The sequence below is a fragment of the Syngnathoides biaculeatus genome, chromosome 19 (assembly GCF_019802595.1).
Source record: "Syngnathoides biaculeatus isolate LvHL_M chromosome 19, ASM1980259v1, whole genome shotgun sequence".
Lineage (NCBI taxonomy): Eukaryota > Metazoa > Chordata > Actinopteri > Syngnathiformes > Syngnathidae > Syngnathoides > Syngnathoides biaculeatus.
In genome coordinates, this window is record NC_084658.1 from 5,370,659 (window position 1) to 5,396,563 (window position 25,905).

General features: G+C 41.2%; 1 protein-coding gene across 2 annotated transcripts; it reads right to left on the reverse strand.

Moving 5' to 3' along the window:
• Positions 1–25,905, reverse strand: dap (death-associated protein). 2 transcript variants are annotated; one of them, XM_061805737.1, is made up of 5 exons: positions 25,686–25,905; positions 22,893–22,992; positions 6,504–6,546; positions 1,397–1,556; positions 1–1,306 (listed from the first exon to the last, which is right to left on the reverse strand). In XM_061805737.1, exons 1-4 carry the CDS (start codon positions 25,738–25,740, stop codon positions 1,437–1,439), a joined length of 318 nt encoding a protein of 105 aa, XP_061661721.1. In that variant the 5' UTR covers positions 25,741–25,905; the 3' UTR covers positions 1–1,306; positions 1,397–1,436. The 2 variants fall into 2 exon arrangements, with proteins under 2 accessions (XP_061661721.1, XP_061661719.1); XM_061805735.1 differs by having other exon boundaries at positions 1–1,556.

Genomic DNA, 25,905 nt, shown 5'->3' on the forward strand with positions numbered 1-25,905 from the left:
ATATCTTTATTTACTATGACAACCACAACCAATACCAAACTCCAGTTGAAACAATTGAACATATGACTCAAGAGAAATGCAAAAGACAGCAACAATAAAATTCCTTTCAACTTAAATTAACAAAAATGAAATTATCTCTGATTCTTGGCAAAAATGGGTGTCTAACTTCCTGAACATTAGTGTTTTGACAAATCCATTTAAATGGATGGTGTATCTTGATATGTATAAAATACAGAAGCTTTGTGCTAAAAATGAACATTTGATGTATGAACATTTTGCACAATACCACAAACAAAATGGAATGTTGATTTTTTTCTTTTTGCAATTATTCTTTTTGTTACCTTCAATTTATATTTCTGCAGTTTGTGGGTGACATGGTTTTGTTTGGATTGTTATACTTAGACCCTGGTATGTTAAAGCTTGAAGGAAAGCAGCAAAACTAAAAAAAACAAAACAAAAAAAAAAAAAACGCAGCATGCATCTCTGCTGCTTTTGATCCAAGGTACACACTCGCTAGGGATTTGGCTTATTAGCTGCTGAAATAAAAGAAACATAAAAAACAGTGTGGTGCAAGATTTGAACAGGCACTGCTGGATTATCTTTGCTAGAAGCAGGTTGTGCGTGCATAGCACATTTATAACATTGCTGTGATAACGCTGCAAAAGCTAAATACATTAAGGTTTGCTGTGTTACAGAATAGAATACCCTTGACACCTCATATCAAGCAGCTAATTAAATATTTGACACTATGTTTTCAGACACTGACAAATATTTCAGGATTCTTGCCTTAATTAGGATACGCCCAATTAGTGGGTGCACTGCAGGAATACTTATTGGATATAATGCTCTCAAGTTTCCTTTTTGTGGCCCATGTGCAATGTGGCAACAGTCTTCATATGAAAATATATGTTTTTTGTTTTTTTTTGTAAACAAAGAAATTTCATTTTCTTTTTTATTATTGTTAAAAACAGATGACCTCTCCATAATTCACCATTCGGGTCTTTTGGCCTTTTAACTATGTCGGAGGCCTTCCGTCATACTAATTGGGTATTTCAGTGGCCTTAATTAACCAAATGTTAATGAGTTGACTTGGATGACCAATTCTCTGCTCGTTTTAAATCACACAATAGAGGTCTATATCAACTTAAGACTTTCAAAAAGATGCATCTTGAGGAAAGGAGACAAAAGTGCACAATTATTAGTGCAGCACCGATGCAGGGGAGGTATAAAGACTGTGGCTGGAAAAAAAAAAAAAAATCATCATACTGGTATAGGCTTTTTGTAGACAAATTCCACATCATACAACCTAAATCAACAACAAAAAAAAAAAAAAAAATCAATTAATCGAAAGACATTTGTGGCGAGCGGGAAATTGTGTTCAATTGGGAAGGCCGACCGGTGGAGTTAGCATGGCCACAGCGTAGCGAGCTTCTGGCTCACTTGCGGGGCTGATGGATATGCTGGTTGATGTGCTGAGAGGGGGGGAGCTTGGGGATGCCAGGCTGGGGCTTCTGGTGTGCCACCTGGGCAGCAGCCGGGGTGAAGTCCTTATCGCCCTGAACACAGTCAGCCAAAAGGATGTCAGGGCACACATTAGAAGGTGGTGAGCATTTCTGTCGTCTTCTATGGCCACTTCAATTGGCCTGTTCTGACCTGGTTCTTTCTATGTTGATATAAATCTAATAAGATCGTAACCACAATTTGAAAAAAATTACAAAATGAAGACATAGGGATAATGGATTCAAATTTATCAACTAATTCAAATTTACTTGTACGCCCACCCAGTTTATTAATTTGTTTTTACATGTTCTGTACTTTGATGCACATCTAAGGACTTCCGTTCTCAAAATATTAAAGCAGATTTTCCTAAATTGAATTTCCTTAAACTGAATGACATAGTAAAACGTAACGTAGTAAAATCTAAACTGAACGTGAGGAGTTAAGTGCAGGCCTGGTGATTAGCTGTTGTGACGTCATCTAATAAACTGGAACTTTGGCTCAAGCCAGGAGTCTTAAATTGATTGACCCTTGTATGAATATGGATTGTTACCACGAATAGGGGAGAAAAAAAAAAATCCAAAGGCATCCATGGCTGACATCTTGACCACCTCTGAGCTAAATGTGATTTCCAGATTTTTGTCAACAAATTCAAATAAAATAGATGTCACCTTCAATATACCATATCATTTTCAGTGTAGCCCTAATGCTCCTTTGTAAATCTTTTGTAACGGCTTTGTAACCCTATTCAGAGTGATGTCATTTACTTTATTTCTCACCTGTTCTTGAATTTCTTCGGACCATGGAATTTTGTGGCAGCTTAAGATTTTTTGGCCTACTTCATTTGTCAGACAGATCCAATTTAAGTGATTTCTTGATTCAACAAGTATGGAAGTAATCAGGGTTGGGTGAGGGAGGTCATGAATGAATGAAAAATGATGAGGGAAAATATGAATCTACGCATGTTTGTGTACATTTGCACTTGAAGTCATATTACCTGACATAAGAGAAAATACGTGTGTGTGAAAGGGAACTGTAAATCTCAAGTAGCAGTCAAACACTTGGAAAAAAAAAAAGAGCGGGAGGTTGTTAATTAAAAGAATAGCAGGGATGACACGCTGTGGCAACCCCGAAAGGGACAAGCTGAAAGAAACTTAGTCTTTTTATATATATATATATATATATATATATATATATATATATATAATATATATACATATACATATACACATATACACACACACACACACACACACACACCTGCTAATCTTCTTTGCCCCTATTTTTCCTCGTTATCTTGCACTCCTATTTGCATCCTGCAAAACCAGCTTCAGAAAATTTGCACTAAACTATACAAAGTATACTATAACTGATGCATAATTAGGTTTAAACTGCTGCATTCAAGTGTCGACGTGTACATGTGCAAAGCACACCACTGTAAGTGGGTGTGCACATACATACGCATCTCCACTTTCCATCCATTATTTTATTTTATTTTTTTTTTAATTTACAGCCAATTCAGCAGGTAACTGCATGGAATTATGGCTTTGACCTCAAATTACCCTTTCCTTCTTTCATAATTTTATAGTATATATATAAGAGAGACAGAGAGAGAGAGAGAGAGAGAGAGAGAGAAAGTGAGAGAGAGAGTGCAAGACAGAGAATGTAATCATTGACATCTATCCAGAGATTACGCTATTTACAACTAAAATGCACTTCAAGTTTATTTATCTGCTGATATTCTGATGTTTCGCAATGGAAGGCACCATCATGAATTTTGATCTCGTTGTGCACGAGAGGATGAATTAATGAGAACTGACATACAGTGCCCTCCGTAATCATTGAAACCCCATGTTAAGATGTGTTTTTTAGCTTCTAATAATTTTTATTTTCTAAATAATATGGGACCTTAATACAAAAAAAAAAAATCCAACCTTCGACACAAGTGCATTTATTCAGTCGGGGAAAAAAATCCCACATAAAGAAATAATTATTTGATATCAAATAAAGTGCGTCACTATTATTAGCACCCCTGATGTTAATACTTTGTACAACCCCCTTTTGCCAACAAAGCAGCACCTAATCGCCTATAATGTTTCACAAGATGGGAAAAGACAGAAAGAGGGATCTTCAGCTATTCCTCTTTGCAGAATCTCTCTAAATCATCCAGAGACCTGGGTCCTCTTCTCTTCAGCTCACCACACAGGTTTTCAATGGGGTTGAGGTCTGGGGACAGAGATGGCCATGGGAGGAGCTTGATTTTGTGTCTGGTGAACCATTTCTGTGTAGATTTGGCCATATGTAGGGTCATTGTCTTGCTGAAAGACCCAGTGACAACCCATCTTCAGCTTTTGTGCAGAGGGCAACAGATTTTGATCTAAAATGTCTTGGTATTTCAAAGCATTCATGATGCCATGCACCCTAACAAGGTTCCCAGGGCCTTTGGAAGCGAAACACACAGCATCACTGACCCACTCCCATACTTCACAGTGGGTATGAGGTGCTTTTCAGCATGGGCATGTTTTGTGGCACGCCAGACCCACTTAGTGTTTGTTGCCAAAAAGCTCAATCTTGGTCTCATCTGACCAAAGCACACGGTCCCAGTTGAAGCCCCAATAACACTTGGCGAACTCCAGACGTTTGCATTTATGATTTGAGTGAGGAAAGGTTTTCTCCATGCATACCTCCAAATAAGCTTGTTGGCATGTAGACAGCGCCTGATGGTTTATTGGGAGACTTTGTGCCCCCAGGATGCTACCATTTAATGTAATTCTGTAACAGTGAGCTTTGGAGATCTTTTGATGTCTCTTACCATCCTCTTCACTGTGCGTGGTGGCAAAATAAACATGGGTCCTCATCCAGGCTTGTTTACCGCTGTTCCAGTTGTTTTGAACTTCTTAATTATTCTTCTCACAGTGGATATGGGCAGCTGCAGTTGAGTGGCAATCTTTTTGTAGCCTGTGCCTGACCCGTGAAGGTCGATGCACATCTGCCTCACTTATATGCTGTGTTCCTTTGTCTTTCCCGTGTTTAAGAGTGGATAAGAGAAATGGCCTGTGTGTCATGTCATATTTATACCCGAGGGAAACGGGAAGTGATGAATTACTAATTGATTGTTCCTAGATACTCCGGTAAACGTTGTAAACTACTGTAGTAATGACAGAAATGCTTCAATTATATTTATTTCCTAGGAATTGTGAAGGGTGCCAATAATTGTGGAACAGGTGATTTAATGAAAAATAATTATATTTTAGTCTGGGATTTTTTTTTTCTTACAATTCATTTGACTAGAAGGTTACATTTTCCTAAAATTTTCAGTGTGACATTATTCTTCTGCAATAAACACTGAATTTATTTTAAGGCTTTTAACATATCTTAACTGGGGGTGCCAATAATTATGGAGGGCACTGGAAAAAAAAAAAAAGACTATATGGAAAGGAAAAAAAATTAAACCATGGTCAGTGTAAATCAAGATTCACAACACTGGTTTCAACTGTGACATTGCACAAAGTTTGGTTTTAAAAATGTCATCACTGCAGTTTTTCAGGATTTGACTTGTATTCAACAAAGAAAAAATACAAGACTGTTTTTCTATCACTTCATTCTGGTAGATTTTAACAATAGTATGTTGTGTAATAAATAATACACACTTCCAGCTTGAGAGACTGAGTGTATAATTTAGATATATGGTTACATGCATGTCAGATGTGGAGTTACAATTGGACAATGAATTGTTGACAAAGGGCAGCCTTGGCAGAGTCCAACTCTCAACTGAAACGAGTACAATTTACTGCCAGAAAAGCAGACCAAACACAGACACCGGCACTGACAGGGACTGAACAGCCTGTATCAGAGAGTTCGGTACCCCATACTCCCAAAGAACCCCCAACAGGACTCCCCTAGGGACACGGTCAAATGCCTTCCCCAAGTCCACAACACACATGTAGACTAGTTAGGCTTACTCCAATGCACCCTCCAGGACCCTGCTGAGGGTATGGAGCTGGTCCACTGTTCCACGCCCAGGACAAAAACCACATTGCTCCTGATTCTGAGGTTCGACTTCTCAATGGACCCTACACTCCAGCATCTCTGAATAGACCTTACCAGGGAGGCTGGGGAATGTGATCCTCCTGTGGTTGGAACACACATTCTTAAGTGGGACCACCACCACAGTCTGACAATCTAGAGGCACTGTTGTCTGTGTGTGTCAACCAGGACAACCCCACAACATCCAGAGCCTTTAGGAACTCTGGGGGAATCTCATCCACTCCCGGGGCCTTACCATAGAAGAGCTTTTTAACCTCATCGGTGACCCCAACCCCATAGATAGAGCGAACCCAGACTTTGCTTCCTCATGGGAAGGCATGTCAGTGGAATTGAGGAGGTCTTCGAAGTATTCTCCCAACCGACTCGCAATGTCCCGTGGTCAGGAGTGCCTCGTCCTCGCTAAACAGTGTTTACGATGCACTGCTTCCCCTTCCGGAGAAGCTAGATGGTGGACCAGAATTTCCTCAAAGTAATCTGGAAGTTGTTTTTTGTAGACTCACCAACTCCTCTCATGGCTACACAGTTCTTCGGACAGAGGTTCACATTTTGGCCCCACCTGTGTGGAGTATGCATGTTCTCCCCGTGACTACGTAAGTTTTCTCTGGGCACTTCGGTTTCCTCTCCCTTCCCAAAAACATCCATTCATTGGAGACTCTAAATTGCCTCCAAGTGTGACTGTGAGTGCAACTGTTGTTGTCTATCTCCATGCGCTCTGCGATTGGCTAGCAACCAGTTCAGGGTGTACCCTGCCGCCTGCCGATTGGGATATGCTCAGACACTCCCGCGACCCTCATTAGGATAAGCGGCTCAAAAAATGGACGTATATTACATCCTGAATAACGTTAGTCCAGGTAGAATTTTGTTTTGTTGTATTCTAGACATACATATTGTAATACTATAAAAGCTGCTTTTATGTCCATGTTTCATGCTTGTGTTAAATGCCGCAATACATGTGTTACCTTAGTAACCACTCCAGACACAATCACAGGGATCTTTGGTGGACTGAAAGGAAAGAAAGAGAAAATACATTATTTGATAAGAAAAGGGACTAAACATTGTGCAGCATTTATGGCAAAAGCTTTAAGGTTGCGTGAGCTTGTGTGCGTGTGTGCATGAGTAAATTAATCATCTGAATTAATGGCCTAAATGGGTTAAAGCTAATAGAAAGTGGAGGTAGATTTTACACAAATATACTAAATACAGAGATCTTGAGTTGACTGAACACATAACCCACATATGTACTCTCGTTGGGATTACACAGACATAGCAAAGTAAGGCTAATTTATTTGTATAGCGCGTTTCATACACAAGGTAATTCGTTGCGCTTTACATTAATTAAAGAATTCAAATACATATTTAAAAACATTTGAAAGTACAATGAAAACAGCTTTCAGTGAAAGAAATATCACTGAAAAGTGGAGAAAAAGTCACACCAGGTGGAGATGGCAGGGGGTTAAATAGCCCCTTTCCATTCTAACAAAACTGAGGGTCACAGCTCCTGGATGTGAGGAGGTAGAAGTGGTGGTGGGGGAAAGCTGTGCGAGGGGGGAAATGAGACTAAAAAAGAAACGATTAAATTACATAAATCAATCAACTTTAAAAAAAAAAAAAAAGCAGGTAGTTGGAGGAAGCAAGAGGTGTTGTGTAGTGTGCAGTAAATTGTTTGAGTGCCCTAGTGACTCCTGTGCCATAGTAATAGAGGATATGCTTTGGTGCAGTCAGCAGCTGGGACGCACGATCATGGCAAGCAGTCTCTAAAAATCTTTTGACTCCTTTGTTTTTTTCCCCTAACAATCACACCATGTTTTTGTGGTTCAATAAAACAATACAATACAGTATATTGTTTGCAGAACTCAGAGCAGGGTCTCAGATTTTTTTTACAAAGACGTGCTGAGGTCAATAAAGTGGGTGGGTTTGAGTGAGCAACTAATTGTTTTCACAGTGGTCGACTTTGGTTCTGTTGCGGTGGGTCAAAAAGCCAAATGTGAAGGAAAGGACATACGTTTCCAAACACCTTTCCAAGAATAACAATATTAAAAAAGGAACTTCATGATGAAGAAGGAAAGATGCAGGTGGGTTAATGTAAACAAAAAGAAGGATGGAAGAGAAGGAAAACATGAATGAAGAGTTCGACCTTGTTGTGACAAGCGAACGCCGATGTCTAATTCTAGATAGTTCTCACCCTTGTGTTATGGAGACCACTTTCAAAAATCACCTCGAACACTTAAGCAGAAGGAAACCTTGAACCAACAGTCTTTACAATATTTAACCATTCATATATTGAAGTATGAAATAGAAGGAATTTTCCCCCCAATACCAATATTGATTCAGAATGTTTGTAGGTTAAAGGAAACCTAGTCGAATAGCAACTTTGATCAAATATAAGCCCTCTCACTCACTTATTGTGACCACAAGCATGGCTCATGGTCATGGTCATATGGTCACGTATGGTCTTAATATTTTTTCGTGTTATTCTAAGACATCTTGTTCATATTTTTTATTTACTACATGAAATAATTGTGCATTTTGACAGGAATTGTCTGTAGGAGCAAGTGAAACTACATTGGCACCCTTCTCAATTTCTTATATTTGTGCATAGTTTTGTTGGAGATAATCAAACAAATGTAAATAAAATACAACACAAGTCAACTTTTGCTTTTTTAAATGATTTCATTTTCTAAGGAAAATAAATTAATCAGTTACTCGGCCTTGTGTGATAAAGCACTTGCCCCCTAAACGTACTGACTGGTTGCGCCATCCTCAGTAGCAACAAGTGAAATACAACATATTCTATAACTGGCAATGAATCTTTAAAATTGTTGTGGAGGTATTTTGGCGCACTTGTCCTTGCAGAATTGTTTGAATTCAAGAAAAATGGAGGGTTTTAGATTATGAATTTCAATCAGATTCACGTCTGGACTTTGACTGGGTTTCTCCAAAACAATTTATCTTTTCTAAGATATTTTAAAAGCTTAACTTGCTGGTGTAATTTGGATCGTTCGTCTACTGCAAAACTCAAGTGTGCTTCAGTTTAAGGGTCATAAATGAATGGCTCAAGACTATCAGTGAGGATTTTCTGTTAACTAGCGTAATTCATGGTTCCAATCTCAGCAGGTTGTCCAGGTCCTTAATGAGAGAGCAGCTCCAGACCTTCACACTACCACCATGTTTGACTTTTCGGATGATGTTATTTTTCTGAAATGCTGAGCTACATTTATGCCAGATATAATGAGTAAGGTTGGGTATCGAGAAGCGACTGGAACTAACCAACATCTCTCTTTAGTGAAATTGTTCAGAAATTGCTTCCCAGTTTCTATGGCTTCGGAGTAAGTCAGTTGACCCATAAGAAGAAAGCGGTGAAAAAGGGCAAACGATGTGCTTGTGGGCATCAGTGGGAGGGAACTAAAGTGTGTTAAATAAATCTCAGAGCCATTAGTATTCAGATTATCCACATGTATTCATATGCTGTGACATATTTAACTTAGGTGCCTACACATTCAAGTAAGTTTGAAATTGCGACTGGTTTTAAACAAGTGATTGAAAAGATCATTTTGGTCTATGCTGTGTGCCCCTAAGAAAAGGGATGTTCATAATTTGGACATTTGGACTTTTTTTTTTTTAAACCATTTGAAGTTTTTTTTTTTTTTAACCGAGAACCCTAAAAGAATTTGAATCGAGAAACTTCTGGAACTGTAATCAAAAAGAGGAACCGCAATTGAGACCCGTCCAAATTCATACAATGCCAAACCCAAATAACAATTAATAATTTAAACAATTAATAATTTCTTTACATCGTATCATTTTTTCCCCACTTGTCGGGACAAATTTAGTATAAGTGATTTCTTGATTGAGCAGGTCTGATAATCAAGCAGGGATATAACCAGTGAAAATGATAAACAATTTACCACAATTGTGGGATTAGCCACAATTAGTTTATTTAAAACAGGTGGTAATTAATCTTCCACAAAGGGCCAAGTAACAGTATTCTTCCTTAATAGATGAAATCACAATTAAAATAAACAGCATCTGAAGTTCTGTTGGTCTGTATTTGTCTATTTACATTTGTTTGATGACCTTAAGAGAGAAAACTGGAAAAATATAGGAATATGAGAAGGGTGCCAATACTTTTTCATGGCACTGTACACTAACAGAAATAAAAAGTATTTATTTCATATCTAAGGTATTTTAGTTTTTATTTCATGATCTTACATATTAAAGTGAGAAAAACATTCAAAAATATAAATTTGAGAAGGGCGCCAATACTTTTTTTTGTGTATGGCACAATAACTACCGAAATCTACCTTATAAAATGACAATCTGCTGGTTCGAGATGACTGAATCAGAAATTGATTTTAAGGAATAATTATTTTTCAGGATAATTATATCCTTAGCTTTGGAAATTTTATTTCTAGAAAATTGAAAAGATCAGTAAGAAGTAGTTAGCAGTTGTGATCAGACACACATCCAAAGAGTAAAATTATCCAGCCTTCATTTGCATGAAATTCCACTATCTACTATTTTACAGTTACTGAGTTGACATTGAGAACAAAACTGTTTTTTCAAGACATCTTTCTTGACTGAGAGCAGGCATGTGGAACCGGCAGGGGGAAGCAGAGAGCTGGAGGAAAGACTGTCGACAGGTGCCTTAAGACAGAGCACGGAGAAGAGAAAGGAGGCTGAGTGTGAGACAAGAAGTCAGGATGCTAATTCTACACTCAGTTGAAATTGGTATTATACAAGCACTCTTTGCAGGCTGCAACTCACCGACCCACCCATCTCCCTAACCTTCAGCAGTGCAGCAAGTTTGTTGCCATGGGTGCAGAGGTGGTTGCCATGGAAACTGATGTATGTTGCATTTTCTTCATTTGTCTATATCGCCCCACTTAACTTTTTTGTCCTTGAGCTGTCAATTTACTGAACAGTTCAGAGCGGTTGTCAAAGAATTGCAAACCTACCATCAAATTTTAGCTCAGAAAACAAAACTCGGAGTTCGGTAATATCAATGCCAAAGTACTGTGAAAATATTGTAAAGTTGTGTGATATTCCTGTGATTCCCACCTTTACCATCGATGCCCTAACTTTGCCAGCCTGGGGTATTTTCATACTTTCAATTTTTAACTGTGAAAAAGTATTTCATTATTTTTAATTCAAAAGTGGTCTTCTATCAAACTTTCTGCTCTACTTTCAACATGAGTTCTTCTGGTTTCGATTTCTTCTGCATCCCATTTATGCAGCAGACTAGTGGGGCGAGGATTCTTTATGCCTTTTGTTGGTTGCTTGCAGGTGATAATTTAAAATGTAAGCAAAATATTTGTACTGACCTTTGATGTATTACCCACCCCCCCCCAAAAAAAATCCTTTCTTCAGTGTTTTTCTTAGATCTTTTATGTTCTTCTGATTCCACCTCAATTCTCCACATTCCTCCTCATCTCCCCCATATAAAAAGAACTCAGCATCTCTTTCTCCCTTTACCCCATCTGTCCATTTGGGGTGGATTGGATTCAGCAGGTGCTCCCCTGACTACAACGCTTCACTGGCCACAGCTGATGTGAAATTTACCCACTCGCCATCTGCTAGACGGCCATCAGCCTGACTCATGGAGGGAACAGTTCGAGTGGGAGTTTTACTGATAGGAGTGCAACTATGGCTTTATACAGAAACTTTTTGGGGACAAGTAGAATTGGGTGGGTGGGTGGGTGGGGGCTATGTTTGTAGCAACCAATGGTATGGTCACAAATTAATTAATAAACAAGAACACAATATGGCTACATTCACTTCGGACCAAGTATAAATTATTGTAATATGAGTAACCAGGTGTATTGTTAATGCAAAACATTTACAGTATATTTGAATTTTAGATTAGGATGTATCAAAGTGCTTTATTCATGTCTATTGCTTAATGCATCCCTTAGTATGTCTAGCATTTTTTCCCCCTCAGAATGAGACTTTCCGCTCCTCTTAAAGTTTTTTTTGTAACTCTCTCGAGAGATTTGGTTGTGTGAAAGGAAAAAAATAAAAATAATGATTAGTGTAGAATATGACTCCAAATCCTTTGATAACAACTCAATGAGGAACTAGATGTTGGACAGCAGATGCTACATTTGATTGGGAATACTTTTTTATTTTTGGTCTAACAGTGATGGCCTAAAGCCTGCAGGCACTGTATTATACAGAGAATAATATCTAATACTTGGGGTACGCTATTTTGAGTGACAAGAGGGCCGAATTATAAATAAGAGTCCTCAGAATAATGCAGCTCTCGCAAACTGCAACCACTGTCAAAAACATGTCGCCAAATGAATAACTCTCTGACCGTGACACTGAAAAGTTATGATTTTCATCAAAGCAGATTTTTTTTTATGTAGTCTATTAGATTGTGCAGGTTTAACTAGGACTGTGGAAGGCGAGTGTACATAATTGGGCGTGACTGACAAAATGTGCATAAAATTATTGGACTGATGGCAAAGCTCTCTGCTCTCCACCACTTGTCAGCTCTCATCACCACACAAACTGATAATGTGGCATGCAAATATACCAGTTGCCCATGCTTTATACTTTCTATTAGAGTAAAATGTGTGCTCACCATACAAATAAAAGTTGTGAAACTGATCTAAGAAAAGTTAGTTTTGATGTACCAGTAGTCATGTAAAGAATTAATACATGGAAATCGTTGGTTATTACAGTGGTAATAATTAGGCTTTACACGGTCAGGATTTCGGCGCGATCACAGAGTTAAAAAATAAATAACTGATCACCAATCCGACCGACTTGATGCTGCAATGATATCATCCAAATGACCTCTTTATTTACTGCATATACTTGATTTCTCAAAAATTACAGACATATTGACAAATGAATTTTTTCATCTATTTATGCCAATGAGGCATACTGACAGACGGAACAAATTAATGGTCTTCCATCAGGTGGCTGGAAGGACATACAACACTTAATGTATCTATTTTTTGAAACATTTTTTTGTTGTTGTGTGCGATGAGATTTTTCAATTAAGTATGTACCTTGGCTCCAAAAAGGTTGGAATTCACTGCTCAGGTCAGATCATGTGTTCAACAGAACGGCAGTCTGTTTACAAACAACCACAAGAGCTAGCACTAGCTTACTAGGCTACCCAATATTTTTGTTGTCTGGTTGCGTGTCTTATCGTATTGTATGTAAGTGAAGATACTTCAAGCAAGCCTTACACAAAGTCCTGTTCTGGCCTGAGCACCGGTGCCCACCAATGTTTTTTTCCCACCCCATTTTCTTCTTATAATACAGTCGGTGCGATCTACTTGTATCGTCATTCACACGGTAACCAGTCGCATTTGAGTTGACAGGTTAAAGCCCAATGATTATTAGAAAAAGGGATGTGGTGGTATCGGAATACAAGCTTTTATTGGAGTAGTCTGACAGAAAAGTGTGTGAAAGAGCAAATTTGTCTTGTAGTCTGACACGCACATTATGTTGTCTCACAGCTGCCTTGTGTCTCCCATTGAGCAAACTTTTTTTTTGTAATTTTACTGGATATTTACAGTAGATCAAAAGACATTGAAAAAATATACAAATAGTACGATATAAAAATAAATTAGCTTTTAGTTTCAGATATAGTGTGCACCACAGCAAAACGGAGTAAATGTCTTTCTTGGAGCCAAACAATGATCGGTTGATCAGCAAAAAATGCCTACTACTAGCTGATCAAATCGGCGTAAAGTCTAGTAATAATAGCTCAAGGGGAAATTCAAATTACCGCTACATTTGTTTTGCACATCAGAAGAACCAAAACTCACACATGCAGACTTGAAAATAAATGTCAAAATGAAAGCAAGCTTTACATGATCAGGATTTTTAGGGAAGATCTGTGAGTTCAACAAAATGATAACATTATCACATCACAAGATGAAGCAATGTGTATATTTAGGCAGTGGAAAAGGCCAGCCAGTGGCTGTGGATAAAGAGGAAAGACCGCAATTGGGACTTCAGGAGAACTAATGGCACTTAAGGGATGAACCTGGGACGCTGGGATTCACTGCTGAACCCTCTCGAGAGTGTCGTGTGCCTACCAGTGAAACACTTGACAAAAGGAAGCCCACCTCATAACCCGTAGGGTGCCATCACTTATTTGAACATCCCACAGAGCCTCATAGGAGCTGAAATAGGCATAAATAGAGGGATATTAACATCTAGTCCTCCATAATACATCTGATAATCTCAGGCACAGTGAGTGTTGTGAAAGGGCAGCTGACAACAAGGGAAAGACCTTGTGACAGCCTGGAAAGACCGCTGGCAGGAAGGAATAGACTCCAACAGGACCACCTCAGGCTAGCGACCCATGGTGGTGGGGCCCATGACAATCGCTCCATGGGTTCCACCCAACATTGCCACAGAAAAGTCTAAGAAGAAAACACCCCCTGAGCCTGCGAGAGCGGGGCTGGAAGATGGCTCATCGGCAGACAAAAAGGTAATGAACACAGGAACGGAAAAGACTACGAGAACATCAACATAAATGAAGCTCTGACAGTCAAAGCAGGACTGAAGCACCAAATCTGTGTTTGTGATTGGGCAAAGGTTACCTCCACTCAGAGCCTGAAGATTCACGACGGTAGGAAACAGTGCCTAAAGAAGGGACAACGGGTTAGTCGTATTGACAGCTACTTTTTGAGAAGGAGGTCGAGTCAGTCGGCAGACATTCAGCAGCAGGACACACACCACAGTCTGCAGGACATCAACGCCCCTGTCCCATTGGAGGAGGAGGAGGAGAAACAAGGCACAGGAGCACAACCTGGACCCAAGCCACAACTACAATCAACCGCAGAGAGGAAGATCCAGGGGCGTAAGCCATTGATCAAGTGGCCAAAGGCCTGCGACAAGGCTTTGTGGAAGGTCAACATGGATCTCTGCAGCATTTTAGAAGGGATCAGAGGCACCAGTACAAAGAAGCTGGAAAGGATGCGTGACATTATTTATACATATGGAGTGGAACAATTTGGAGTGATGGAAGGCAAAGAGACTGCCCCAGCTATCCTCCAAAAGTCCAGAACGCAGAAAGAGATAGATTGCCTGATCAATGAGAGGAGGCAGCTGAAGATGTTGTGGAGGAAGGCCACAGAAGAGGAGGGCATAAACGTGTTGTAGGAAGAAATCCAGGATAGGGTGGCAGCACTGAGGAGAGCTAAAAACCTTTGGAAAATAAGGTAGTAGGAAAGAGCAGGCAAGATCATGTTTCTATACAGATCCCTTCAGATTTGCAAAGACTCTCTTTGCAAAGGAGAAAAGTGGAAGTCTCTCTGTGACGAAGCCATCCTGGAAGAACAGCTGAAAAATTCCTGCACAGATGACTGCTGTCATGAAGAAGTTATGCTCCCACCGGATATGCCACCAATCGAGCTGGACGTCAGTCCACCCAGGTGGGGTGAGCCAAAAAAGAGGGACGAGATCTTCATGTGGTGTTCCTGGACCTAGCAAACGCGTTTAGCTCAGTCCCTCATAATCTTCTGTGGACAGCACTTGACTATTTCAAAGTCCCAGCGGCACTTACAACCTTGGTTAGAGCCTACTTCAAGGACATCCAGCTCTGTTTTACAACAGCAGGGTACACCACTGCATGGCAGTACCTGGAAGTTGGAATCATGGCTGGAAGTACCATCTCCCTGCTGCTACTCACCCTGGCCATGGAGGTCATCCTCCAAGCCTCTCGTTGGGTGGTTGGTGGGTGGGCAGGGTTAGACCTGGGGTGAGGCTGCCTCCAGTCAGAACCTACATGAATGACCTTACCATACTTACCACAACTAATGCCTCCACTGCACGATTGTTAAAAAAATCTCCAGGAAAACATCGAGCTGGCTCACATCAAGATCAAGCCTAGTATATCCAGAAGAATCTCCATCATCAAGTGACAACTGTCAAACCACCAATTTCACATTGGTGAGGAACCAATTCCAACTGTCTACGAGAAGCCTGTGAAGAGCTTAGGCCGGTGGTACGATGCCTCTCTTAAATCCCGGGTGTTATCACTATAAACATTCTAAAATAGATATTGTAATGAAAAATACATATAATATTACTCACGTCAATGTCTATACGAAAAAAATAAATGTGAGCGGAGAGCACGTCATCCATGCGCAAAGTTGCAGAAGTGTCATTCTACGAAATCTAAGTGGTCGCCATATTGGCTGCGTCCTCCGTCCATGACATCACCCAGACATTCGCAAATGAAAACACGCGGTGCACCCTAACTATGGGAGACAAACGCGCCCCGTCTAACACGGAAGCTCTTTTCAAAAAGGAGAACACGACACAACCGAGTGAAGTTACCAGGGCAATATTACACTATTGTTTCGAGCCCTAGGGGCAATATTACACTATTGTTTCGAGCCATATTCAGATGATATGCGATCACGGCCAAACCTCATCCCCGTCCGATCCACTTCCGACGCGCAGCCTTCGGAGAAGCAGTGAGCGCCGAACTCGGCGCCTCAGCCGGTGTGGCTGATTTTCTGCGCCGTGGTGGCATATAAGGAGGAGGAGGAGCCGAGCCATGCTGATTTTAGGGGTATGTTCAAACCTGCTGCAGTACCTGTTGAACACCATTAAGCCGGAGCGCATTACTGCCTATCTGTTATTTGGAACCCACGAACCTCTTGCCCTCTGCACCCGTGAAATCCATTTTAAACAACAAAATGGGTCTCTTGCAAACTTATGAAGGCTAAATCCATTCTCCCGAGTCTTCAAGCAATGTCCAGAAATGCAATGAGGCAACATTTTGGCTAACACGAAGGAACAACGAGCTACCTTCCCGGAGGAAAAGCGAATGGAAACAAACGAGTCCAGTAGGGGGCGCCTCTGTCCTGTACGTCACTTCCTGCTGCTTCTCGAAAACAAATCCCGAGAGGATTCTCATGGCGGGAGTTACAAAAAGCTGTATGTTAAAGAAATCATTCATATGTTGTCATTTTGTACATATTGTAGTTGGTTATACATCACCACCTAACTTCTACCTTTGAACTCATTGTCTTGAAAACAGATGTCATCAATCAGACAGATGTAGTCAATCAAACAGTCACACACACACACACACACACACACACACACACACACACACACACACACACACACACACACACACACACACACACACACACACGATGTGAATTATGTGAATAAAAAGAAGCTGCAATGGGACACGAGTTGGAGTTGGTTGGAACCAGGGAGAAGTCTTGTCGCTCCCCTTGCAGCAAGTAAAACTTCTGTTCGCCTTCTTTTAATAGAGAGCCAAGCTTTTTAAACCTGACATTTGGTCCTTCGAGCCAGATCCCCAACACACCACCGCCCATCGAGGAGGGAGAAGACACACCGAAGTCTGTCGACAGCCAGGAGCATTTAGCTGTTCCTGAAGAAAAGCCCTGGTGGGACGTGAATTTGTGGCCAGGCCAGTGCCAGAGTCCAATCCCCCTCGGTGGACGAAGGTTGACGGGATCACGAACAACTGGCATCCAGACAACGCGTGAACCAGTAAGTGAAGGCTACTCCGCCAGAAGGAGGTTTGAAGGCTACTGCGCCAGGAGGAGGTTTCAAGGCTACTTCCCCAGAAGGAGGTTTTAAGGTTACTCCACCATTAAAGAGGGTATTTATAAGGATCCATAAATGTGTGAGTGCGAGTGTGAATGCCATTACGTACTTGTGGAATCATACGTCATGGATAGAAACCTAATGATGCTAACAGAAGTCTGTGTTGCGGTGAAGTACACAAGGAAGTGGATTAGGACTTAGGTCCTAAAAAGGACAAGTTAAGAGTTTGTTTTCAAAATGAGACATAGGCATTTTTTTTTCAGATTTACAAAACTCGCGCCAAAATTATCCATTCGGAGCTGGATAATTTTGGCGAGAGTTTCGTAAATCTGAAAAAAAAAATGCATATGTCTCGTTTTGAAAACAAACTCTTCAAGTAGTCTCTAAGGGACAAACGTAGAAAAGCATAATGGTGAGGGGGAATAATAAGACTGCCCTAGAGGGGATGTAAACTTTATGAATGTTTACCGGGCACCATGTTTCTTAAAGAAATGAAAAAAAAAATAGCATGGCTTAAATGGCAAGTTAACAGTTGAAGGATGCAGCAGGTTGGTAGAAAGATTGATGGCAAGTGTTACAGGGAAGTAAGGAAAAGCCAAGATTAAGACTTACATCTTAGGATGGCGAGATGTTGGTTAGCATAGGCAAGAAAGAGAAAGGCAGGAGTGTCAGCTGAAGTAATGCAAGCAGTGGCTATATTAAAACCAGCTACAACAGTTTAAAACAGGCTAAAGAAAGTGAGGCACAAAGAGAGCTGTAAGTAAAACTTGAAAAAAAAAAAAAGACTTAAATTTTCTCTTCCCGCTCAGTGATGGTGTCGATATCTGCCCTGTGACTGACTGGCGACCAATTCAGGTTGTAGTCCACCTTTCGGCCGAAGTTAGCTGGGATAGGCTCCAGCTTTCCCGCAACTCTTGTGAGGATAAGCAGCTTGGATAATTACATGTTATGACAAAATGTATGCATGTGTGCTGAGGGTGTCTCCCAGCCTCAGCCAGAATGTGCCTCCGTTGGCCCTGAGGTGAATGGACTTTTGAGACCACTGATAGACATAATCAGGGGAAAACCTGTATTACCAAAAAAAAAAAAAAAAAAATCTGTTTAAAACACTGGCAATTTTGAGTCACGGGCCTTGCCATGTCTCAACAGGATGAATGGTAATGGTAGATATTATACAGACATTTTCGCACCTTTGGAGTTAATTTTTACTCAAAAAAGTTTTGTAGATCATGTCTTAATTGCTGCAAACACAACACTCAAGGGAACTGCAGACCTAAGAGAGGGCAATTTCCCCAAGGTAGTCAGCCTTTCCAGTTTTTACACATTAACTTTATTGAGTTAAACACCATTACAAATGTTGTTTAGTATTGATCTGGCCCTCATCTCAATGGGTGGAGATTTTTCCATGTACAAGTGCTGATGCTATTACTGTGGCAAAGTTCTTGTGTAAATATATTATTCCTTCTCATGGTATCCGAGAAAAATTGTCTGGCAACAATGTGCCACACACAAAAAAAAAAAAAAAAAAAAAAAAAAAAAAAAAAAAAAAAAAAAATCAGTAAAGTAGCTGCAAATCTAGAAATAACTTTAAAAAAAAATAATTGTGCAGAATTTGTGGAACGAAGCAATGGGACAGTGAAGTCTTGATTAAGGAAAACTACATTTAGTAAAACTGTATATGAAAATAACCAACAGATAAAGGATTGTTCCCATTTGAAATAGTATCGAGTAGATTAGATTAGACTGGCCTGAGAAAAGTCATTAAGAGGAAGTGTTGGTCCTCACCTCGCTGGGATGGTCCACTCCCACTGTGATAAAGATAGCAGAACGTCCCACATGGATACACTTGTCCCACTGCAAGCCTGTGGCTCCCTTTTCATTTAACGACGAGTAGCGGTGGAAGTCCGGCTACAAAGGGTGGGGTAGTAATGGGCTGCCCTGGTCTCAAACCGGTGAAGAATTCAGCTGATCCGCACTTGAGCATGTTAGGTAAAGGAGAGCCACTATTGGGACTGCTGGCCTTCGTGCTGATACGAGCATGGCTCCTCCGCACTGGCCAGTCTGGGACTACGTGTTTGTCACTGGATCTATGGACATGAATCATCATGGAGCAAGGACAATCCCACCTCTCCAATGGACGCCAAGGCCTGGTACTCTTATGTGAATAGGGTGTCCCTCCGTGGACAACCAATGACAGATCAACAAGTGTGGTGAAGCTGGAACTACTCAGATGCCCCGCCATGAAAAGAAGTCTGCAGCAGCGACGAGTCCGAAAATGCCAGCAATTCCACCTGCTGGTCCCAGACTTCGGGCCAGGCCAGGAGAGGATGCAGACAGAAACCATCTGAGGTCTTCAACACGGACCTGATCACCACCACGAAGGTGCATGACTCGTACCAGCTCAACGCAGAGGATTACTACATCCTGGCCGATCCATAGAAGCAGAAGCGAGAAAAAGGGCATCCACGTGCCCGTTAGCCCACAGTCCATCCCGGAGCCCCTGGCCCGGGTGCGAACTGACAAAAGAAAGGCTTTTATGTTCATCAGGCCCAAGAAACTGATCCGCACATCTGCCACCCTGGTCCTCAGTTATGTGGACATCAGGACTTTGGCGGAGGGCGTGTTTCACCTGGCTGCAGGTCTTCAACGAGGAGTTAGCAAGGTTTTCCCTTCTGCCACTGGATAAATTCACCATGGAGTGCTGAGCACCGCTGTCATAACAAAATGACACACACTACCGAGACACAGAAGGGCCTTGGCATCGAGTACGAGAATGTGGTGTGCGACGTGCCAGTTCCCCAACAGAGAGGACGACAACGAGATGGTGTTCTGCAACAAGTGCAATATCTGCGTCCACCAGGTACCCTGCCAAAATGCCAGTTGTGGCCGAAAACGGGTGATGCTATGAAGCCCACCCGTAGTGGAACCAAGTGGGTCCATGCTGTGCCTTGTGGATCCCAAAGATGAGCAATGGGAACCCGGAGAAGATGGAGCCTGTCACCAACGTGTCACATTCCCAGCAACAGCCTCCACTCCGGCCTGGTGATGACCATCATCACTCAGAACGACAAAGTCAAGTTCAAGTACTTCTGGCCTAAGCACTCAGGCCTTAAAGGCAGTGAACTCTGTGGAGCGGGACTCCACCACTGAAGTTGAAAATGAGGAAAGCGTCGGGACCAAGAAGGGCAAATTGAGAGGAAAGGTTGGAGGGGACAATAAAGAGGACATGTCCGCCCTCGGCCTCATCCCTTTCGCCTCGTCGTCCCCCTCGTCGTTGCAGTCGTCCTTGTGTCTGTTTGTAAATGTGACCCGCAGGAAAACCGTGTCAATGTCCACAAGATGAAATTGCAAGAGATGGAGGAGGTCTTCTACCAGTTTGTGGACGCCGAGAAAGTGGGCCGTCACTTCAAGATGACACCCAAGACAGTTGACTTCCTGTACCAGTACTAGGAGCTGAAGCACAAAGCTAACTTCAACCAGCTGCTCCTCATGCCTAAGAAGGATGAGGAGGACACCCTGGCCAGACGTAACACGAGGTGTTGCTGAGATGACTGCAGCTATTCACGCACCTCCGCCAAGACCTGGAGAGGGTCTGCAACCTGACTTGCATGGTGATGAAGAAGTAAAGACTTGTGTGGAAAAATACGAGCGATGGAGTGCAGGACAATGGCCTGACTTTAAATGGACAAGGACTCTGCACTGTCACCAGCAGAGCTGAAGAATCTCTTCAGTGTTTGCCCTTACATACCGTGGGGCACCAAAGTCTACATGACTGTCCCAATCACCAGTGAAGGTTACATCTCTAATGACACCTTCCACTGTCAGTGGAGGCTGTGTGTTTATATCGACATCAATCGTTGCCTTTCTCCTTACATGTTTCGCGACTCCAGTATCAAGAATATCTACACTAGACTTGCTTGGGCTGCTGTGTACCGCACTTGATGGGTTCAGAAATGAGCAACGATGTTCACCCACTGTTTATTTATTATGATTATTATTGGTCCTGGTTCACCTCTGGACCTTGGTATTTTGTTATGATGAAGTTCCTTGTATCCGTAATTACTGTTCTGCGTTTGTTCTGGCTTTTCACGATGTGTATAATCGCACGTTTGAAATCTATGATGGTTCGAGCAAGGTCAAATGTTTTATAGATTTAGAATATACACAAAAATATATCCTAGAATTTTTACACCGTACAGCAAAACATGTTAACGAAGTTGATCTGTAGTAATTACTATTAATGTTAAGTCTCAAACTTCTTATGTCGCGTTGTACTGATATACTCGACCACATTGATCACTATCTTAGATATGGATCTAGTAATACTAATAGTATTATCAGTTCCCTTTAATACATATACACACACACACACACACACACACACACAGACAGAGAGAGAGAGAGAGACAGACAGACAGACAGACAGACAGACAGACAGACAGACAGACAGACAGACAGACAGACACACACCACTCACATTTCAAAAATGTACAGGTGTGGTCAGTCATGCTCGCAGATAAAGTTGCGGGTATGATTAGGGATCGCCTTAAAATAACTTACTGGATTAATATAACATAACTGTAAATTAAAAATAAAAATCTAAATAAAATAGAAAACTAAAATTTCAAACTCAGAAATGATCATTTCCTATTTCAACTGATATTAGTAGAACATGATATAAAACGGTATTTAAAATGTTTCATCAATAAAAATTCTTGATCTGCCAAACTTTATCTGAAGAAAAGTTAAATGCACTGGCCTGTTAAGGAATAAACACAAACGGTCTATACGCGCAATGTTTTGAAGATGCTGAAAGTTTAGTTCAACATTCGTGGCAACAAGCTAGCGATACATTGTAAATAAACATTCCTGTCAGCAATCGTGACGTATTGTTGGGGGGTGGGGGAGGGGCATGCACCACGGGACTGCCGTAAAAAGGACGCTGCCTTGCTAGAACGCGCCTTTATGTGGATGCGCTCGACGTATTGGCCACACCTGAATCAAGCGATGACGTGGGTGATACTCAAATGTTTGTTTTTTTACGCCATCACACTGCCTCGCGATCAACGGAATGAGCACCCCCGGTGTAACTGAATTTTCTTTGACATGGGTCATGATGTTGATGACTTTCGACGTAAATGCGCTCGCATTATGTGAAGCAGTTCTGAACATGTGCTTTCGTACATACTCGGTACATGCTCAATACGATTAACTTGCATTTCCTGTGTCCGGATGAATACCGGTTGGAGCAGGCTTGTTTGGTTAACGTTTATCAAATAAACACGTAAATTAATGTCAAGACCACACAAAATAAGCGACGTCTTGAGAGAACGCGAGGGGAGGGGCATTACTCTTACTAGTGTTAGTGCCTCAACATGGCTACGCTTGTGAAAGCAAAACAAAAAACTCAAACGCATATTCGTCCAATGTTGTCAACTAATATCGGGATTAATTTTAGGCAATTTTCCCTCAATTTTCTGGAGCTATTTTCATGAAAATTTAAAAATCCAAGATGCCGGGAAAATCTGGAGGACTTTCATCACTGAATAGATATTTTGTTGTCATTTTTATTGTCCCCCCCCATTTTAAGTGTTTTGTCTCTTTGTATTCAAATCATTTTAATCATGTAAAAATCACATCGAGTGTATGAAATGCTCTATATAGATAAATTTGCTTTGCTTTAGCATCTCTCCAGCAATAAATTGCCATTTTTGCATTTTCATCCTTGAACTGTGACCCATAACCTACAGTATACAAACTTTAATCTGCACACTAGAGAGACTCACCTACTGCTCACATACTCCTCCTCATCATCATCTTTTGGTGGAGGCTCCGGATTAGCAGTCGGCTGGTGCTTCTGCACTATCCTCATCCCCCCGGCTTTAACTGCAACACAGGAAAGTTCCAGTAAGACATTTCCTTCAAGAGGACGTTACTACAATGTGTGATTAAAGTCTCATTCCGGCTGTTGGCTAAAACAATATTAGAGGATTTTGAATGCTTCAATAATTTGTGTCATATTTCCTGGTTTGGGAATAACGTTCATGATATCAAAATCAGTGGAATCTCAGCAGATCATTGCTAAACGCAGCTATGACCACCAGTTTGAATTGTCGCTACGTGGATTCAGCGGTTTCAAGTTTCAAGTACAACCCCAAAGTGCTATACAGTGTAAAGTCAGCAGCTAAGGAAAGCTCTTTAACGCCTGTAAAGGTTGCATCCTGGAGTTTTCAGCATTAGATACCTTGAATGTAACTTCTGTGCAGTCAATGTTTTTTTTTGTTTTTTTTTTTTTTAAACGCCAAACAAAAGTACTGCAGCAATTCATCAATATCAGAATTGCTGACATGCACATACAAATACTGTACATTTTGTGTGTGTGCCAATTCGCTTACTATACTATATATTAAAGAGTACAGCAATGTTTGAACATGTTTTTAAGCAATTAAAATATTAAAGCTGCACCAAAGGGGAAAAAAACTAACTTTGACACAAAGAATTTTATGAACGAGCCAATGACCAAATGAATAACAAAAATATCTTAAAAAAAAAGAACAAATCTAAAAAAATAAATGAAAAAAAAAAAAAAAAATCACACTTCAATAATGGTGAATTTAGACATTCAACTGGTGATGGCTGTGGGTGTGTCGCTGAAAGTGGAGAAAAAAAAAAACAAGACAACTTTCCTTCATTTGCCACAGTTGAAAGTCTGGCTGTCAATTGTGTTGCTTTGGTGGCCAAAGAGTGTGCCATAAGCGGCCACAGCATCACAATGTATTGACACACCAGCACCTTTTGGATGATTCCTCCCTTTCCTCCTCTTCCATGCGGCTGACAACATGGTAGCTGACCAATCCCGTTAAACCAAACCTTCAGTGGTACTCTAACTCAGCCTGACAAGGGACCGCTGATCCCATCCAGTTCGCGCAGCCTTGCCACGCAATACACATGAGGCCAGACGGCAGAGACACTGTCGCCACAACAGCACAAAACACATTACACTTGAGGGATTTTTTTATTTTTTATTTATTTATTTTTTTTTTTTAAGTTGTGGGCAAGGAGGCCTCGTAGCTCAGTGGTTAGAGCACTGGTTTGGTAAACCAGAGGTTGTGGGTTCGTATCCCACTGGCCACTCCCTGAGAATGGTTGCGTCAGGAAGGGCATCCGGCGTAAAAATTGTGCCAAACATATATATGCGTTCATCTGAAATGATACGCTGTGGCGACCCCGAAAGGGACAAGCCGAAAGAAACACATTTTAGTTGTGGGCAAACTTTTATGGCTAACTGCATGCCATACTTGTAGAACCTGATCAAGTTATCAGGAATAATAGAATGCAATGTGACGGCTGGTGAGAGTGTGGGCCTCACAGTTCTGAGGACCGGGATTCAAATCCCAGCTCCACCTTCTCCCCATGCCTGTGTGGGTTTTCTACGGGAACTCCAGTTTACTCCCACATCTCAAAAAACAGATTAACTGGAGACTCTAAATTGCTCCTAAATGTAATTGTGATTGTGTGTCTGATGTCTGTGTCTATGTGCCCTGCGATTTGCTGGCAAACACTTCAGGGTAGAAACCTACTTCCCCCTGCCAAATTATAGCTGGGAGAGGCTCCAGCACTCCCTGTGACCCTTGTGAGGATAAGCGGCTTGGAAAATGGATGGATGGACATTCAAATGTGGCAGTGACCATTCCTCTGAATGGCCGCGACATGGAAGGGCGCATGGTGTTTTATCGAGGGGTGGCAAGCCAACTTATGCTGGTCCCTAGTGACATTATGAACCCCCGCCACATAAAAATCTAAAACATTTTGAAGTTGATCGTGAAATACACTTAAGATAGATAAATCTCAACAATTGAGTACTTAACTATAAGTACTCACATGTTTTCAGTACTTCAAACGTGTTCTTTAAGCATAAATGGGTGCAACTTTCAAGTATTATGAGAGCATAGTTTGTTCCATTCTTTAGATTTAAACTCTTAACCTATCGAATAATAATCACTTTGCTAGTAGAGCGCCGCCATTTATTGGTGAAAATAAAAAGTATTAACGGACGAGTTCGAGCCCAACTCCCCAAAAATAGCGGGGCTGTGACCCCCAAATGTCTATCTTTGAACTGCATGTGCAATGCAACGCTCGGTACTTGATCCTAACTTTTGCACAATGTCACCATATCAGTGCAACTACTGAGGCCGCCGTGGCCTGTCCACGTACACTTTACCACTGACCTACACGTCATCATCCGACTGCCATTACACGCATGCCATACCCCTCGAAATACTAAATCCGTCGTTAAAAACGAAAAAAATAAATAAATCACAGCGATATGTCGTGAACGTTTTAATAAGGCATTGCTCTACTGTCCGAAAGTAAACATGCTCGAGAATTACCAACATACAAGGAGTACACTAACGTAAATTGTGGAATACTAACGGAAAATTTAAGCTTGTTAAATCGCATATTAACAATATTTCTATGGGTATGTAAGAAGATTACACCACATTTTATTTTTAAAAACGCGATTACATTAGGCCGCGAAGACGCAGGAGACTGTAAATAAAAACAAGCAGCAGCTTTACCTGCAGGAGGGTGTCCACCCTTTGTTTCGGGCTTCTCCTTCGGTGGAGATGACATCTTTGAGGCTCCAAAGTGTGACGAGGAAAAAGTACAGCGTACGCGGTCGTCTTATCGTTTTATTCTGGCCCAAATTTAGGACGGAACTTCAGCCCAGAGTCGTCAACGTGGCCTTTTCCTGAAGATTGTTTGGGAGCAAAACGTCATGGCGTCATGGGTCGAGCG

Excerpts from the sequence above, each read along its gene's own strand:
- dap (XM_061805737.1), bottom strand. The coding sequence starts at position 25,740 with ATGTCATCTCCACCGAAGGAGAAGCCCGAAACAAAGGGTGGACACCCT. Across the intron at positions 6,547-22,892 it reads GAGGAGTATGTGAGCAGTAG|TCCACCAAAGATCCCTGTGA; the intron begins GTGAGTCTCTCT and ends CTTTCCTTTCAG. Across the intron at positions 1,557-6,503 it reads TGTCTGGAGTGGTTACTAAG|GGCGATAAGGACTTCACCCC; the intron begins GTAACACATGTA and ends GACTGTGTTCAG.